Below are 19820 nucleotides of genomic sequence, written 5' to 3'. Positions count from 1 at the left end.
ACTTTAATTCTTTTGGGTAAACACCAAAGAGTTGAATAGCTGGGTCATATGGTAGTTCCATGCCTAGTCTTTTGAGGACCTTCTGTATTGATTACCATAGGGGTTGTACTAATTTACAACCCCATCAACAGTGTATAAGGGTTCCTTTTTCCCTGCATTCTTGCTAGCATTTGTTATTATTTGTATTCTTAATGACTGTCATTCTAAGTGCGATGAAATCTCAGTGTGATTTTTATTTGCCTTTTCCTGATTGCTGAAGATGTTGAACATTTTTTCATTTATCTGTTGACCATTTTTGTTTCTTCCTTTGAGAAATGTCTGATTAGTTCATTTGCCTGTTTATTGATTGAGTTATTGCATTTTTTGGTTCTTCATATACTCTGAATATTAATCCTCTGTCAGAAGAATAGCTGGCAAAGGTGTTCTCCCATCTATAAGTAGTCTCTTCTCTCTGTTAATTGTTTCCTGTGTTGTGTAGAAGCTTTTTAATTTGATGCCATCTCATTTATTAATTCTTGGTATTATTTACTGAGCATAAGAGGTCATTGAAGAAGTTATTTCCTATGCCAATATGTTGGAGGGTTGACCTTCTGTTTTCTTCTGGCAGTTGCAAAGTTTCTGGTCTTTGATTTATAGGTCTTTGATCCACCTAGAGTTGAATTTTGTGCAGGGTGAGAGATAGGGATCTATTTTTGTTCTCCTACATATGGATATCCAATTTTCCCAGCACCATTATTGTTATAGACATTGTCTTTTCTCTAATTTTTTTTTTTGTGTGTGTGGCTAAAAAACATGCATCAGATGACTGTTTTTGTGTGGGTTTGTCCGTGTATCTTAATTACCACTTACATAGTACTCACTATGTTCCAAGTACTGTTAGCTCATATCATCTTTTAGACAATCTCAAGAGGAGGTACTATTGTTATCCCCATTTTACAGATGAAAAGATTGAGGCACAGAGAAGTCAAGGGAATGGCCCAAGATCACACAATTAATATTTGACACAGTTAGAATTAAAATCTCATTCTGATTCTAGGGTCCATGAATAGAAAAAAAGGAATCAAATAGGAACCTTGAACAGAGTCCATGGTGCAAGTAAAATGGAATTTTAAATTTTGATGAATTCCAGTCATCACTTACCTTTTTTGATAGTTTGTAGCTTTTTATACCTGTTTAAGAAATCTATGTCTAGCTTAGAGACACTAGGATAGATCTTGTGTTTTATTCCAGGGGATTTATACTTTTAGCTGTACATTTAGGTCCATGATATATCCCAAGTTAATTTTTATATTCATTATGAGATAAGGATAGAGGTTCAGCTTTTTAACTGGGTATCCAGTTGTTCAAGCACCATTTGTTGAAAAACTTACCATTTCTCCATTGACTTGCTTGCCACTTATTAAAGAAAAAATTGTTCAGTGACACTGATGTATTTTTTTAAATTTATTTATTTGCGGTTCATATATGCTGTTATAAATTGCATTGCTAGCTGGGCATGGTGGTACATACCTGTAATCCCAGGAATTTGGAGACTGAGTCAGGAGGATCATAAGTTCCAGGCCAACCTCAGAATCTTAGGTAGACCATTTCTCAAATGGAAAAAATAAAATAAAAAGGACTGGGGATATACTTCTATGTTTAAGCACCCTGGATTCAATCCCCAGTACCAAAAATATATCATATTGCTATTTAATTTTAATTTCTTATTATTACCATTATATGGAACATATAATTGATATATACACATTAAACTTGTATTTTGAGTCATCACTAAATTTGCTTAAGAGTTCAGTAACTTTTTTTAGATTCCATAGCATTTTACCATATTGATAATTATGTATTTTATGATTAAAGAGAATTTACTTTTCCTTTTAATCTATAAGTATTTTTCTTCCTTTCTTTTCTATTTTTAAAATTAGCTTGTAACATTGGCCAGACTTTGACATACAGTGCTGAAGTGAACTGGTAATATTGAGTATCCTTCCCTTGTTTTTTGTTGTTAGGGAGAAATTATACAATTTTCACTACTAAGTATTATGATAGCTAAAGGTAGACATTTCATTAGTGCCCTTTATCAATTTGAGGAAATCACCTTCTGTTCCTAGCCTCCTGAAGATTTTTGTCATGACTGGTACTGAATTTTGTCAAAAAAGTTTTTTCTTTATTTATCACCAATATGGTGAAGCACATTGATTGATTTTCAAGTATTAAAAGAACTTTGCACTTTCTTGAGAATATATTCTAGTAGAGTGTATTTACTATATTTGTTTTGCTCAGATTTTATAAGAAATTTTAAATCCATGTCCATGAAGATTGTCAGTCTGTAGTTTTCTTATTTTGTAATGGTTTTGGCTGATTTGGGCATCAGGGTAGTGCTAGCCTAGTAAAATGAATTATAGTCTATATTCTGTTTTCTGGGAAAATTTGCATAGGTTTGGTATGACTTCTTCCATAAATGCTTCATAAAACTTACCAATGAAGCCATCTGGACTTGGAATTTTCCTTGTAGGAGGGTTTTTAACTACATATGCAATTTGTTTAATAAATAAATGTGGAGTCACTTAGACTCCCCATTCGTTCTTGAGTGAGTCAAGTGATATTATAATTTATGCAACTATTTGAAAGACCCACATGGATTTTTATAAACCAAGGGCAGTCCATCTGAATTGTCACACAGATGACATCTTTTAGAAAACCAGAGCAGAAGATTCCATAATTACGGATTCACCTGCCCAATAAAATGTGTTTGCAACCTCAAAATCAGTATTTATGGCACTTTTGTGATCATACACAGAAAAACACAGGTGAAAAAAAAGTTGAGTCACCAATGCCCACAATCTCAGCAGCAGGTTAAAAGTAAAAGGGGGGAAAAAAACAAGGCTCTGTTTTCACTTCCATTCCCATACACAGATGAAGAGAGAATGGAGATGGGAGGAGACAGGGCAGTACAATGCTAGAAACTCCAGCTTTGGGGCTAGGGGCTAGTTGACAGAGTTTGAATCCTGGCTTAGACACCTATCAGTGGGGGTAGCCTCCCTCAAAGTCACTTAACATCTGATTTTAGGAAGGACCAAGAATTGAGACTATTAGGAACCTTTGAAGATTAAGAGTACTGTGCATATGAAACTTGGTTTAAAAATCTTTTTAAGGAATAGGTACCATTTTACCTTTTCCTGTACCAATCACTACCATTATTTTATTTAAAAAATTGAAAATTTACACTCTAAATAAAGTGAATGAGATATGGCCTGGATTTAGGAGCTTCAGGCACAGCTAAATTTTGGAATAATCAGAGATTTATATTTAAACAGAGAGACCTCTACCCTCTACTTCCTTTCTGGGTTTTAAATTAACTTTAAGATAGGTTCATGCTTCCCAGAGAGGGAACTGCCAATTTCTCTCTAAAGCAACTGACTGGCCTAACATTCAGATAATTTTGGGGATTTCCCAGATGAACAACATCTGGAGGCCTTCAATCCAGCAGTAAAACTTCACCAGTCCATAAACTTAACTCGGCACTCAAGAAATAATTTTGTTTGTTTGCTGTTTGTTTTGTTAGCCTTTAGTTTTTCACTTGTAAATAAAAATGAACAATGAAAGACTTCCAGATATTGGTTAAAAAAAAAAAAAACACCTCTAATTTAAGGCAGAGATTACAAATGAAAAAATAGAAAACAATAACTTGAAAGGAAAAAGATAATTCAGGGAGACCTCCAAAACACTCCAAAATTATCTCTGACATTCCCAAAGGGAATTGTATATCCCAGAAGAATTGCACATACATGAAACATGAACAGGAAGCTGATAAAGAGAAGAGTCAGGGGAGTAAACAGTAATGGCTGCATAATGAAAATGCAAAACCTATGGTTTTAAAATTATGAAAAATTCCAAGATGGAAGCAACCCAGCATTAGCATGAAATCAAATATGGGACCCTTCCCAGCCCAGGGACCTCTGTGACCACACAAACCCATTACACTGGACCAACAGGGAAGAAAAAAGCTCTTGGAAATGAAATATATGATAGTATAAATAAGAAAAATGAAGAGTTGGAAGATAAAATAAGGAAATTGCCCAAGAAATTGAACAAAAAGATGGAAGAATATTCAAGGAAAGTAGAAGATAGAATAGAGATTCAAAATATAAATTTGGAGTCTCAGAGTATAGAAAAGATAGAGGGAAGAAAATAATTCTATAAATAATATAAGACAAGTTTCCAAACTGAAGGACATGAGTTTATAAATTGAAAGGGCCAAGGTAAGACACTTAATATGAAATGTTGTATTTTCATGAATAAAGATAATTTTCCAACAGCTTTCAAAGAGGGATAGAAACAAAATAATCCAATCACATATAAAGGATTGGAAATCAGAATGGGAGCAAAACCATAATGTTCACTTAACCAGAAATTGTGATATAACTAGTATTTTGAAAGGCTGTGGAGAAGGGAGGGGAGTAAAAAGGCTGAATCATCATCTACCATAGTAAGAAGTCAGTGGACTGTCCATCTCACTGAAATTTCAGGAAAGAGCAAGAGAAGCATTCAGTTTAGAGATTTTGGGGGTAAAACGAACATGTGGAAAAAAAGAAAACCTGTCTCAACTAAGAGGCAGAGGTCTCTTGAGTGCCGGAATTGTATTGGGGAAATAAAGCTAAAACTGTTTTTCAATGTGAATCATGTAGAGCTGGTGCCCTTATAACTACACGTGTTCATAATTTAACAATTAAAACAGAATTAAAAAGTAGATAAGGATTCACTGCATTTTGCGTGGGACTTTTAACAGATGTGACACTAATGATTCTGCTCTCCCCAGATTCCCGGTACATTCTCCTGCCTGTCGTGTTACATCACCTCCACATTCACTTGCAAGAACAGAAGGACTTGATCATGTGTGCGCGTATCCTTAGCAACGTATTTTGCCTCATCAAGAAAAACAGCTCAGTAAGTAAATACAGGTCATAGTACGAAGTTCCCATCAAAGAGCTTCTGGAAATAAAATTTTAAATATCTTCAAAGAAACCATGCAACAGAGGAACCCTCTGAGACTCACTTTCATTTGCAGCTGGACTGGGTTGTTGTTGTTGTTGTTTTTGGTTTTTCTCGGAAGGAATTTTTTTTACCGTTGTGGGATTGCTGTAACCCTAGCTAACCTGGGTTCTTAAACTTGGTTTTCAAGAAAGAACTGAATACCAAGTGAGAAAAATTAGAAAGTTCAAAGCCTCCCACATGTGTCTTTAATCTTGATGTGATGAATACTCTGTGGCAAGAATAAATTACTACTTGCAAAGGAGTTGTTGGGGTCCATTCTGTGAAAGGCCACATCGTGATGCTCAGGGCTTGGCTTTGGCTCTTAGGTCTGGTCCCATAGAAATTGTGGAAGCAAAGGACAACCCCAGGAGACTAGGGTAACTTGCAATTCTTTGCCCCCAACAATAGTAATCTAAATTGTTATGGCTTTGGGGATTCTTGTCACGGTGCTTGACTCTTGACACAGTGCATTGGGTTAGAGAATGTGGTACAACATAAGAAAAACAGCATGCTTGCTTATAAATCAGACAAACCCAGAGAACTTCTGTTAATGGCTCAGGGATCTGGTGTGAAATGCACATAGGAAGGATGTCCTGTTCCAGTTCTGTCACTCTGCAACTGTTAATTAAGCATTGTTCTCATTGGTAACAGGTTGTACAAAGTAGAATTTTGGCAGCGAGTGCTGAGATGCCTGTTTCTCTGCTTGCCTATTACCTCTGTGCTACAGTTTTCCGATTTTTGTCACTGTTATGATCAGCTCTGAAGAACTGGGATGAGTCCCTAGGGGAGCAGTGGAGTGAGGGCCCCAGTCATGTAGGAACAGAGTTGGTATTTGAGAGTAAAAGGCTAGAAACCCTGCATCTAAAACTGTGAGAAGAGGGCCATGCATGGAAAAGAACAGTTCACTTTTACCCACCTCGGTGATCCAGGCCCCAGAGGTGACCTGAAACTGGGTAGAACAGTGGCAACAAGGAAAAGCCATACATTCTGATTTAAAACTCCCTCTGGGGCTGGGATATTGCGTAGTTGATAGAGTGCTTGCCTTGCATGCACAAGGCCCTGGGTTCATCAGCACCACCCAAAAAAGAAAAAAAAAAATTCCTTCTGTACAATACATAGTTGGAATGTTTTTTCCAAATTATAATTGCTGCAGTTAAAAAGTAAGCCAGATTTTTCACTACACAAAACCAAAAATAAATATCAGCAGTAGTGGAGGTTATTTCTCCTTCTCTATTTCAACTTGGAAGTTGAAGTCAGGTTTTGGACCTAGCTGATAAGGATTTCAGAGCAGAAACCTACTCACTGGAGAGAAACCTTGGTAGCTTTATTGCAGGTGTAGGAAAGTTCATCATAAAATCATAGCCAAAAAGCTCGTTAGAACTCACACTTCCTAATAGTATTCTTTACAAAGAGTGAGCTCCTTGGTAAGGAGCCCTTGTACACAGAGTTCTGTCTTGTGCAAGTATAATAAGAGCCTAAATCCGCTATGTACAGTGAGTGCAGAGCAATTTGAATTTGTCTCTCAAATCCTGGGGGCTTGGGTAGCATTAACTGTGCTTCAGGAAAGCAGTTCTTGCCACAGCTGACCCTAGCTCCACACTATCTAAGGATGTTTGTCTAGACTGATCACCGTTTCCTAATATTTACATGTAGGATTTTTAAAAATCATGTTTTATAGGAATAGTCATTTGCATATCAACCAGAGTTTTGGAGAATTACCTGTATGGCTCCAGTGCTGAGAAGAGTAAATGTAAGCACAGTTGGGAATCACGGAATTATAGACTCTAAGAACCAGAGGGGACTTTCAGTGAGGAAGCAGGCCCAGAGAGGCAGACTGATTTGCTTGAGGTACATGCCTGTTAGGGCATAGCTGACAGTCTCAATTAGCCTACTGTGCTTCCGATGGCCTCACCCCAACTTTTCATTCGTATCTCAGGTATCCGTTGCATGGCCAGGTGGTGTACCCTTAAGTAAGCTGTAACTTCTCTGGGCCTTGGCTTTCTGTAAGGTCATTCACTTATGTGAGGTCCAGATCTCTCATGCTCTTGAGTTCTCTGAGTCTTCAATTCTGTACTTGGAAATGGACCTTTTTCCCCTTTGCAATTAAAGAGAGAATAATATACCTATTAAGCCACAATTTCCTGAAGATTTTTTTCTCCTTAGGAAAAATCTGTGTTGGAGGAAATAGATGTGATAGTGGCCAGCCTGCTGGACATCCTGCTGAGGACCATCCTGGAGATCACCAGCCGACCCCAGCCATCCGGCTCCACAATGCGGCTCCAGTTCCAGGATGTGACTGTAAGATTAAAGCAAATGGCACTTGGAACAGGGCCTAATTTGACTTCTTAAAGCTTCAGTCATTTTGAGGGTGGGTTGCTATAAGAATCCGGAAAATCCAACCTTGCAAGAGTATGTGTGAGCATTTCAAATGTATGTGAGTTCTCCTTCATTTAATAAGAAAACTGTCGTATGAATCTTGTGGTTAAAAGATCTTACAACAAGCAGTTTCTAATTTCAGAAAGTGAACTTTGATATTAGTTGTCATTTTGCCCAATTTAATCTACAGTTTTATATCCCCAGTTAACTTGGTAACTTTTCATTCTCTTTTCATCTATCAGATTACCTGAGGAACCCAAAATAGTGAAATAGGGCCATGAAAGTCAGGGGCCCTGGATTCGAATTCTGGATTTTTCACTGTATCTAGCCAGGGTCTTTACTCTGCTAGACTTCAGTTCCCCTCAGCTATGATATGATAAGATATGACTTGGTAAATTCTAAGGGGCCTTCAAGCTCCACTATCTTATGAGTCTAATGTAAATAATGCAATTCATATAAACTATTAAGAAATAATATAACTGACAGTTTATATACACATGCACACACACACACACCAGTGCACACACATATACATATATTTAAATGTGTGTATACATATACTTTTTTTCCTCTTTCAGCAGTGCTAGGAGCCTTGTGCATACCAGGCAAGCTCTGTACCACTAAGCTATCCTTAGCCCTTGCACACACATATTTCTATTTAAAATTCACATTCAACTACTAAAAACTGTCTTTAGTCTTTACTAAGAATATTCTCAGACATTCAGCCAGCCTTTCCGGGCAACACACCTTCTACCCTGGCCCAGTTTGTGTGTAACCTCACAGAAAAGGCCCCAGAGCTGGTGAATGCTGCTGTGGCTTACTCAGAGCTGCAACTGGCCACATTTTGGCATCACTCCAAGGTTGAGCTTGTTCCTCCAACCCCTGATGAGATCCCTACAGCTATTCAGAGCCTGAAAAAAATAGTCAAGAGTGCTCAAACTGGTAGCTTCAAACAGCTCACAGTTAAGGAAGCTGTGCTTAATGGTTTCGTGGCCACTGAAGTGTGAATGCTATTTTATATAAGAGAGATCATAGGCAAGCATGGCATAGTTGGCTACAACATTTGAAGACCAATCTTTAACATCTGATTATATTTGATTTATTGTTTGAGTTTTCTTGGACCATATATGATCAGATTGCTATCTGAATAAAATAAGATGTGTCAGGGAAAAAAAAAAGAACATTCTCTCAAGCAAATGGTATCATTTGCAGAAATGGCATTAGATGCTGTAGTTTTCATGTATAAATTATTTTCAACAGTGTCAACCTTTTCCATCAGTTTTACCTATAATGTGCTGTGGAACTGCTGTCTTAAAAATGTTTGCCTAGGTCCTGGTGCAAACAATTTTTATTTTTACTTAAAATAATAAGAATTCTGTAGCAGTTTTCCCATAAAGGTCGGCTGTTTCATGATGGCTGCCTTGTGTTGCTTTCTTCTTGCTTCCATCATAAGATTTACCTGAATAAACTAAATTCCATTTTGAGGAAGTAAAGTTAAATTCTTTCTATTAATAAAGTAGAGTTGGAAGTAGTATAAAAAAAACTTTCTAATTAGTATACTCACCACACTGCTTCTTTAAAAGAAGAATAAAATAACAGTTTCTCATTAGCCTGAGGCATTTTACCTGTAAAATGGGGCCTGACTTCTAGAGTTTGTTGCATATACTTACCATATTACCTGGTGCACAATAAATGCTCACAGCCGTGTTACTGTTGCTTACTGCCAATGGAGTTTAAAGATTTGGGGGTTTTGTTTTAAATTATGAGTTTAAAGGTTTGGGGGCTTTGTTCTCAATTTGGGATTTCTTTCATCTTTTATAGATCAAACTTTTTTTAATAAGTATACGATCACATGCAGTTAAGAGAAATAATATAAAGCTATCCCATGTGGCTTTTACTTAGTTTTCTCAATGGTAACCTCTTGCAGAAATCTAGAATAACATCACAACCAAACTATTGAAATTAATACAATTAAGATGCAGACTATTTCCATCACCCTGAGTATTTCTTGTGTTGACATTTTATAGCTAAACCCACTTCCTTTCCATCTCCACCTCTTCCTTAACCCCTGGCAACACAACTCTGTTCTCTATTTCTGTAATTTTGTCATTTCAAGAATGTTATATAACTAGAAACATATAGCTTGTTAATCTTTGTGACTTTTTTTTTTTTAACTCAACAAAATTCTCTGAAGATTCATCCAGGTAGCTGTATCACTAGTTGCTGTTTTTTGTTGTTGTTGTTGTTGTTTATTTGTTTTTTTTGTTTTGTGGGTTTTTTTGTTTTGTTTTTGGTAGTTGTAGATGGACAGCATACCTTTATTTTATTTATTTTTATGTGATGCTGAAGATCAAACCCAGTGCCTTGCATGTGCTAGGTAAGCACTCTGCCATTGAGCTACAGCCCCAAACCTCACTAGTTGCTTTTTAATTGCTGAGTGTCATTCCATGGTGTAATAGAACATAGTGCTTAACCATTCACCCACTAAAGGTCACCAGAGTTGTTTCCAGATTTTGGCTATTACCATAAAGCTATTATATGCATTGTATAAGTTTTATATGAACATAGGTCTTATTTTCTGTAGTATAAATTCCCAGGGGGGTGTAACTGCTAACCCATATGGTAGCTGGGTGTTTAGTTGTTTTTTCGTTTGTTTGTTTGTTTTGTTTTGTTTTGTTTTAAGAAACTGCCAAACTTTTTCCACAGTGGCTATGCCATTTTATATTCCCATTTATGAATAGGTTCTTAATACCCTCATTAGCATTTGGTATTGTCACTTAATGTTTTTTCAGGAGCAGGAGTGCTTTCTGATAGATGTAGAGTAATATTGTGGTTTTCATTGGCATTTCTCTAATAACTAATGACACAAATATTCTTTTCATATACTTATTTGCCATCTATATATCCACTTCAGTAAAATGTTTCTTCATATTTTTCTCATTGAATTGCTTTTTACTGTTGAGTTTTGATAGTTCTTTATATATTCTATATCTTATATAGTTCATTTTTCAGTACATAGTTTGTAGATGTTTTCTCCCACTCTGTAGTTATTTTTTTCATTCTCTTATCAGGGTTTGCAAAAGCAAATATGTTTGGTTTTAGTGAAGTGTAGTTTATTAATTTTTCCTTTTATGGATCCTGCGTTTGGTGTCAAGTCTAAGAACTCTTTTGTCTAGTTCTATATCCTGAAGTTTACCACCTAATTTTTTCCTAAAAATTTTATAATTTTGTAATTAGCATCTAATGCCATGAACCATTTTAAGTTAATTTTTGTGCAAATTGTGTTGAACCATTTTAACACCACCATCATCTCAATGTTGACATCTGTTGACAGTCTTTTTTTCATTCAGTTTGAATTCTTCTTGACTCTTGGTATAATGATTTTCATTTGAAATCTGAACATTTCTGTGTTATAATGTTCTGGATCTTATTATGTAAGCCTTCTGTTTTTGCTGTATTTATGCAGTATCACTCAGCTGGGAAAGAAGAGGATGCCAACTTATTATGGCCAGTTGGAGGTAGAAGCCCAGATCTCCCATTTGGCCTCCACTGACACCTGAGGGAAGAGAGTTGTTGTTACTGTTGGATAGCGATGGAAAGTTCTGGCCCTACCCATAATCTCTACTTGCCGGGTTTCTGTTCTTGCGACTAAAATGCTCAGGGGTCACTCCAGTTGAACTGGGCTAACTGGGCTGCGCAAAATAACCACACAAGAGACACAAATACCTTTTTCTTAGGGGTCGCTGTGATGGCTCCTCTGACCTTAAGGGTCCACAGAAAGAGAAAGCAAGAGCACGCGCTGACCCTTTTATTGAGGAGAAGCTATTCAAATGAGGCAAGGGGTCAGGTTTCAGGGGGCTGAGTCTATCTTCATGATGTCCACTGTCAGCAGGTTGACTGACACCTGGGTAGGCCACACCCAAGGGCACAGTAAGAAAAGGGGACACACACAAGGCACTTCCATGGAAGATTCTATCCTAAATAGGGCAAGGGGTTATATTACAAAGGAACAGGTGAGCATAGCTTCACCCATGGGGCTGTAGCAAGACACACCCATGCACGAGACACTGACCCTCGAACCCAAGAAAGGTGGGGAAAGCTCTGCCACATTTCTGTGACTGTGATTCAGTCACGTGTAAGGTTGGTCTGCCACATCGACTGACACCATTGTGAGAGTGCCCCTGTTATTCCTGGGCAGGGGTGAATGTCCTCACTCTCTAGGAGGCTTCCTCTGGCACCACCCAGTGGGGAGAGAAAAGTGTGATTGTTACTGGGAGGCAGTGATGGAAGTCCAGACTCCCCACCTTCACTGACACTTCCCACTGGGGATGAAAGTACCTGCTCCCAGTTGGGCTTTCTCTGACACAGCTCTGGGAGAAATATTGGGGCTTCTTATTACTCATGAGAGTGAGAGTCTAGGCCCCCAACTGGCCTTCAAGGTGTAAATGTGGGTAAAGCCAACAATTTTTGTGGTGTTCTACTGGAATAGAGTGGTTATGACTCAAACTATTATCTTGTCAGGGTCCCCCTTTTCTGGTCCTTTTGTTACAGAGCAGACTTCTCTTAGGGTACCCCCCACCACCACTCAACTGTTGGTGTTTCAGGAAGGCCTGCTTCTGTAATCAAGTCTGGGGTGAACAAGGCAAAAAGAATAGAGCACCATGACCTTCTTTGGGTCCCAAGTTTCCTGGCTAGACTGTCTTCTTTCTCCAGCTTTTGGATCTTCTTCTATTTGTTTTATATATAACATCCAGGTTTTTAATTGTGTTTAGCAGGAACAATAGGGAGAAGTATACCTACCACCCTTTTACCTCAGAAGAAGGGAAGTCTTCATTATGGTTTTGATGGTAATAATGTAACTACTTCCTGTAAACAAAGCTCTTACATGAAATTATAATTGCACAGCAAAGAGAATTGTAGCACATGCTCTACAGGGTTAAGTCGTTCCTGTGGTCACAAGCTACAGTGCTTACCTCATCTCTACGGGGTATTCTTGATCTTTAGGCCATCACAGTGCAGTAATAGGTGAGAAGCAACAGACTTGAAGAGGGCAGTGAGTCAGCCTTGCGGGTGATGTAGGGGGTGGAGCAGACAGAGTGACCATCCTGTGTACTCAATTTTAGGAAAATCACATAAAGAGAGTCGTTCCCACACAACTCTGTGGTGCTCTTTGCTGTGTGAAAAGCTTAACTCTTGAAGAAATGTGGGATGAAATTTTCTAGGAAACAATCCAAATTATTTGGCAACTTTGCCATCTATGACTCTGGTTTTATGCTTTAAGACATTTTTTTGGAGGACTCAGGCAGACCCAGTTTGGTTTACTGTTTCACTGACTGCAGGATGTGGGTTGAGTTACGAATGTCTCTAAGCCTCTGTTTGTCTTTAAAACAGAGAAAATCATTTTCTTCATCCCAAAGTTAATGACAGGATTTCATCAAGTCTGTAAACATGTTTAAGCGGTATCTGGTCTCAGAATAAACTTTAAACATTAGTTACTGTGGAAACACTAGGAGTCACACTAATGTTATCATTGATGCAGACTATAATCTGTTGTGGTTATAACTAATTCTGTGGTGAGATGTGTGCTCTGGTCATTCACAAAGTCAGTTCACTCTGGGCACAGAAGATCTAAGTTCCTTATCATTTTCCTGCAAGGGAACAGGCTTTCTAAACTGGGAGTCTTTATGTGGCAGTTCCATATTGAGCAACTTTCAGTCTTTTGAGCACATGTTTTGCCTGTGCTGGGTGAACACACTGTAGGCAAAAGCAGTTCCCAAAAGCATGTCATGATGAGTTTCTCCATGCTCTGTTAAGTACCATGGTTGTGACCCTGCCTCTCAGCAACCCCAGATGAGGACAGGCTTCTGTTGTATCATAATTCCCAATAACAGTAGTCTTATTTTTACCATTTAAAAGAATTGTACTTTTTGTTCTTCTACCAACTGTTCTTTAAACTTTAAAATGTTCTCTCTGGCTACAGAAAGAAAAAAAAGCATATTATAATCGGTTCCTTTCAAAAATCTAATTGTACATAGAAGCAGATTTTATAAAGCAGCATAACGGCCATTTGCCTCACACCCTCAACTAATTGGACTCCAGAGTTCCTTACAATTTATAAATGCTTCTTTGCACATAATTCTGTTAAGTACCACTTCCAAGTGCGAGTGACTCAGCTCAGCATAGACCACATCTCAGACAGGTACTCTGTATGCTTATCTAAAGTTTTCATGCTTATGATTACAAAAGGAAAGGGGTACAGGAGAATTCTATTAAAATATCTGGAAAAAAGCATGCATATATTTAATGGAAGGTTTCTTGACACATTCAATACTCTTGAAGCTTTTTATAGAAATGCCCATTACACGCCATGTGTACATAAAATTGGCACAAGCCACTGAAGAACACGGAGTTTTAAAGGCAATTTGTTACGAAATTCCCCACACTAAAGTAAGTGAATCTTGACTGGTGTTTTTTGTTTGTTTTTGATTTTTACATATTTTTAAAAACAAATTGTGAAATAAGGTTTTCATATATACACAGTCCTAAAATATCTTACAAATAAAAAAAATTACATTGTAGTCAAAAGATACATCAGTAAAATATTAAACATTTAATCCTCTCACCAGGGTTGAATGTGCTTCAAGTTCCTAAATTGATTAAGTGAATAAATATAAATAGATGTTGGGCTTGATAATGTGCCATAAGTGTGCCAGGGATTATATTTCAGAATGGTAAGTTATTTGCAGTGGGCCTCAGCCAGATATAACAAATACATAGTTAATAACCTGAATTCAAAGAGGTGTTTATCTATGTCCATTGATTATAAAGACCTAATGAAAGTCTATTCACTCTTGAACTTTTTCCTCATTTTTACTGATATTATTACAAATAATATGTAGTTTTTCAAGCTTCAGATTATTTCAATATTCACAGAATGTTGTGTTAAAGTAAAAAAGAATATGAATGTAGTAGATGTATTAAGGATAGTTTGTTGAGGATAGAGAAAAACTAAACGATGAAAAACTGGGTTTCTACCAATTAGATTTGCATTTTTAAATTGAGACATAATAAATTGAAAAGTGTCAATATTAGTTATCAACAGACAGGTTGTTGTACTTAGTTCTATTTAAATCCCCAAGCTCTCTATAAAATCACTATAAAATTTTCTCTATAAAATCAGATTAGTCTGGGAATTTGGAAGGAAAGCCACGGAGGGCTGACTTCTAGAGCCACAGATAATTGGTTCACATCTTGGCTAGGCCAGCTTGCTGTGAAAGCTGGAGTAAACTTTTGAACCTGAACAAATACTTATTGTATCTTTAAAGTGAAGTTGTCCACCCAACAAGATTAATAAGGAATAAACTCAACAATGCAATCAAAGCATAGTAACTTCTACACCGTATAAATCATAGAGAAGTTTTTATTGAGTTAATAATTGTCATATAATAAGTTGCACATGTTTAAAATATACAGTTTGGTGTGTTTTGACATGTGTATACCCATGGTCCATCACGGTTGTCACGATAATGAATGGGGCCATTGCTCACAAGTTTCCTTTTGCCCTCTCTATTTGTTCTGTCTTGCTCCTCCATCCTTTTCCATCCCCCAGCAACTATTTGCCTGATTTTTATATTAAATTATCTGGTACTATACATATGTTTCCATTCTCCAGAATTTTAATATAACTAGAATCATATGACATATAGTTATTGTTGGTTTCAGGGGGTTGTTTTTTTCTTGACAGGAGGTAAAGGTGTTGTTATAGCCTATTTCATACAGTGAAATTATTTGAGTTTTATCTCTGTTGCTTTGTGTGTCAGTAGTCATTACTTATTATTGATGAGTAGTATTCCATTGTATGAATAGACTACAGTGTGTTTGTTTATTTGCTTGTTGGTAGACATTTGGGTTATTCATAGGTTTGACTATTGTTCCATTTATTTATTTATTTAGCACCTGTAATATATTCTCTTGATTACCATGTTTTATAATAAGTCTTAAAATCAGATAGTATAAACCCTACAACTTTGCTCTTCTTTTGAAGCTGTTTTGACTATTCTAGATCCTCTGCGTTTCCATGTATGTATTTAAATTAGCTTGTCAATTTCTATTCTCAGTAAAATTTGCTGAAATATTGATTGGAATTGCATTGAACAATACAATTGCTTATATTGTTCCCATGTCAATGTGGGAAGTATTAATATCTTAACAATACTGAATCCCTCTCAATCCATGAATATAAGATATCTCTCCTTTTTATTTAGGTGTTCTTTAATTTCTTGCATCAGGGTTTTATAGCCTTTGGTATGCAAAGCTTATACCTCTTGTGTTATATAGACCACTAATTAATTTCATATTTTTAAAGGTATTATAAAGGGGGTTATTTTAAATTTTAATTTTATATTCCTCATTTCTAGTATATAGAAGTGAAGTTGATATTTTCACACTTATATCCTGGGACATTAAAAACTTCTTTTTTCTTCTTTTTCTTTTTTTGGGGGGTGCTCTTGATTGAACCTGTGATCTCAGGTATGCTAGGCAAGTGTTCTACCACTCAGCTACCTCATCAGCCTCAACAAATTCTAGCAGCTCTTTGTAGATTCCATAGCATTTTCTATGTATACAAGTATGTTGTCTGTAAATTGAGACAGGTTTTTTAAAAATTCCTTTAAAACTTGTATTCTTTGATTTCTTTTTCTTGACTTATTATACTACCTAGAACCTGAATAGAAACCATGAATAAGCTTTGGTAGGTTTGAAAGTATTTTTTCTTCATTTTTGAAATGGATAATAAATCTTGGTTGATAGCTGTTGTTCTCTCATTGATTACTCTAAAAATGTTGCTGTACTGTATTTTAGCTTGTATTGTTCCCAAGAGAAATCTTCTCTCATCCTTATCTTTGTTTCTCTGTATGAAATTTATCTTTTTTCTCTGACCAGTGTTAAAATTTTCTCCTTATCACTGGCTATAAGCAGTTAAATTATGATATACTTCAGTGTAATTTCCTTGATATTTCTTTTACTTGAGGTTAGTAGAAATTTTTTTGATACATAGTTTCTGGTTTTTCAAGAATATAAAGGATTTTTTCCCCTTACATCTTTACTTGCTTTTTCTGCCCTATTCCTCTTTGGGGCCACAAATTACATAGATAGATAGATAGATAGATAGATAGATAGATAGATAGATAGATAGATAGATAGATAGATAATAGATGATTGATTCTGCTACTTGAAGTTGATTCTGCCACTTGAAGTTGTTTCTATAATTCACTGGGATATTTTTTCTTTTTGTTTGTTTTGCTTCCTCAGTTGTTTTTTGTTTTTGTTTTTTTCTGTATATGCTTTACTTTGGAGAATTTCTGTGACCCTATGTGTAAGTTTAATGATCTTTTCTTTTGCACTGTCCATTCAATGACATTTCATCTCACAGTTTGTAGTCCATTCATTCTATTTCGAGTCCTATGTGAACTCTTGGTATTGTTCACTCAGTTCTTTCCTAAGTGTTATTTTTCTAGCCTTGGGCTGTTTCTTCATACACAAGCACTAAATGATCAAAAGTTGTTTCTTCAAATTTTCCATCTCATGTGAAATATCAAAGATTCCTTGGTTTATTAACAAGATAATATGTTGAGTTTGTAGGATATTTCTATTGGGCCCTACTAATTAGTTTCTTGAATATTTACCCTAACTAATGTACAAGCAAAACCATTTTTCATATCTGTATATTGCAAAGAACCAACTTGAGTTCTGGGTTGCCTTCTCATGCATGAAGTTGTATCCTCAGGCTTCCGATGGCAGCTGGTAAAGATTCATTTGACTGTGCTAGCTCAGCTGACTCTGTTGGAAAATCCTACTTCTCAGGGCATTTAGTCTCCAATTTTACATGTGAGCCTTTAGTCCTTTTCCATGTAAATTCAAAGATACAAATTCCAACTAAACAATACTTCTGTAAATATTCAGTTAGTTGCCACAGATTGCTTTTCCTGCTGTGTTCATATTGTTTTAAGTGGTATTACTCTATTTAAAAATAGATGAATGATTTGCTAAGTAAAAATGTTTGTACTGAAAACAAAAGAATTTTAAATTAGAAATGCATTTAAAAATGCAAGTTAGAGCAACTTTACATAGGTCTTCAAATCTAAGGATTCTCTGCATACATTTTTATTTTTAATTTTTGAGAATTGGACTTTGTAGGAATAAATCACATGGAACCCAAGCATAAAGAATGGCTATTAGAACCGTTTTCAAAGGGGAGATTGAAATCATCATTATGCAATGCATTTCTTTCTCTGAACCCTGTCAGTCAGTAAGCCAACTCTGATGAGTTGGAGGAGGTCATGTGAATTCAAAAATAGAGCATGAAGTTAGTTAAAAAGCTTTGGAGTAAAAGAATCTGCGGATAACTCCAACTCGGCCACTTTTTAGCTTTGTGATTTGGAGCAAGTCTTTTAGTCCATTTGAATCTGCAGTTTGCCTTCTTTAAATAATATTATACCCCAGTTGATGTAAGGCTCAAATAATATAATGAATGGAGGTATTTTAAGTGCTCAGTAAATCATCATGGGCCTTATAAGTTTCCCTCAAGTGCATGGAATTAGTCCTGAAGTGAAAAACTTCTGCCCAAGTTAAAAAAAAAAAAAATCATAGTATGAAGTAAATGGTAATCACCTCAGGGAGAGATTTTTGGCTGTGATATTACAGGCAATGTACAAATTTACATTAAGAAGAGTTCATATAGTGAATATGGATCATAATGAATTTTTAAAAAATATTCTCCTTGAGGAAAGTTCAGAGTAAATCACTGGTGTTCTTTTATGTCCTTCCTTAAAAATACCTCTTTTTTTTTTTTTAATAGGGGGAATTTGTTGCCTGTCTTCTATCCCTATTACGACAAATGACTGACAGACATTATCAACAACTTCTTGATAGTTTCAATACAAAAGAAGAATTAAGGGTAAGTTATTTTAAATTTTTTCTTTTATGTATATTTTTAGTTTTTCATGTTCTTATCACTCTTCAGATAGCTTCTTGACAATTGCTTTACCTCTTTCCATTGAATTCTAAACTATTTTTTTTTCTCTTGGCCTTGTTCAAAAATCCACTTGGCTACATTGGCTCTGTAAGATTTGTATTACTCAAGCAAAGTAATTAACCCTGATTTTTGGAGGACATAGTATTTGAAACACCTTTCTTCCAAGTTCAGTAAACTAGAAAAAAAAATAACAGATCTAAGAAGACAAAGCAAATAGACTAACTCTAGTTAAGTGTACCTAAAATATCAACTTTGTAGAAAATAGGGGAGATCATCTAATCCTCCCATGCTTCCCCTTCCAATCCCACTATGAATCAGCCTCCTTATATCAGAGAAAACATTCATCATTTGTTTTTTGGGGATTCGATAACTTCACTTAGCATTATATTCTCCAACTGTATCCATTTACCTGTAAATGCCATGATTTTATTCTCTTTTATAACTTAGTAATATTCCATTGTGTATGTATACCACATTTTCTTTATCCAACTCTAGAAAGGGCAAAGGGAGGGAAGGGAAGGGATGTGGGGGTAAAAAAGATTGTGTAATGAGATGGACATCATTATCCTCAGTACATGTATGAAGCCACAAATGGTGTAAATATACTTTGTATACAACCAGAGATGAAAAATTGTGCTCTATATGTGTAATATGAATTATAATGCATTCTGCTGTCATATATAACAAATTAGAATTATATATATATATATAGAAAATAAGGGAGATTATATAAACACAGCGACTGATTTCATCCCTGTAGAACCATATCGAGAAGTTTTAGTTGCAACTTTCTGACTAGAGAAGCAGAGTTCTATTTGATATTCTTTATCAGCTTTAATCTAATCAAAATGCTAGTCTGACAGGCTGACATTAAATAGAAAGTAGTGATGTCAAGTTATAAAAATCTAATGTATGCCAAAAAACATCTAGTATTGGAGGAACAATAATGCTTCCTTTATAATATCACTAAAAGCTTAGAAGTTGATTGTAGTCAGAGAAATGACCTATCATCTGCCCTTATTTGCTTTTATTTCTCTTTCATCTCTTTAGTTTTCCAGATACCTGCATATGTAAGTTATCATATTGGGAGAATTGCTTAAATGCTGGTTGATGGAGAATTATAGGTCAATGCAATTACACTATAATGTTTGATTGATGGGAGGTCTATCACAGTGCCTTAGAGAAATATTGGTAGTTATTTGGATAGTGTATAGGGGTCACTTACTGACTTTTTTATTAGTGAATTATATTTATACATAAGAGTGAAATTCATCATGCCATATTTGTACACACACATAACATACTTTAATCTATATCATTCCCTAGTACTTTCTCTTTCTACTTATTAACTTTTAAGTGCCTGGAAGATACTGCATGATGTCAG

The 19820-nt window shown here is 35.9% G+C and overlaps 1 protein-coding gene and 1 pseudogene across 3 annotated transcripts in view; both read left to right on the top strand.

Moving 5' to 3' along the window:
• The window catches only part of Dock4 (dedicator of cytokinesis 4), a 439856-nt gene that overhangs the window by 323958 nt on the left and 96078 nt on the right, over positions 1-19820 (top strand). For all 3 annotated transcript variants that reach the window (XM_071613555.1, XM_071613553.1, XM_071613552.1), the window contains 3 exons: positions 4814-4941; positions 7192-7326; positions 18260-18358. In XM_071613555.1, the coding sequence (XP_071469656.1) occupies positions 4814-4941; positions 7192-7326; positions 18260-18358 (362 nt within the window). The remainder of the gene's footprint in view (positions 1-4813; positions 4942-7191; positions 7327-18259; positions 18359-19820) is intronic.
• Positions 7682-8471, top strand: LOC114090450 (ATP synthase subunit g, mitochondrial pseudogene; annotated as a pseudogene).

This window comes from Marmota flaviventris, chromosome 1, assembly GCF_047511675.1.
Source record: "Marmota flaviventris isolate mMarFla1 chromosome 1, mMarFla1.hap1, whole genome shotgun sequence".
Lineage (NCBI taxonomy): Eukaryota > Metazoa > Chordata > Mammalia > Rodentia > Sciuridae > Marmota > Marmota flaviventris.
This window is presented reverse-complemented; position numbering and strand designations above follow the sequence as displayed.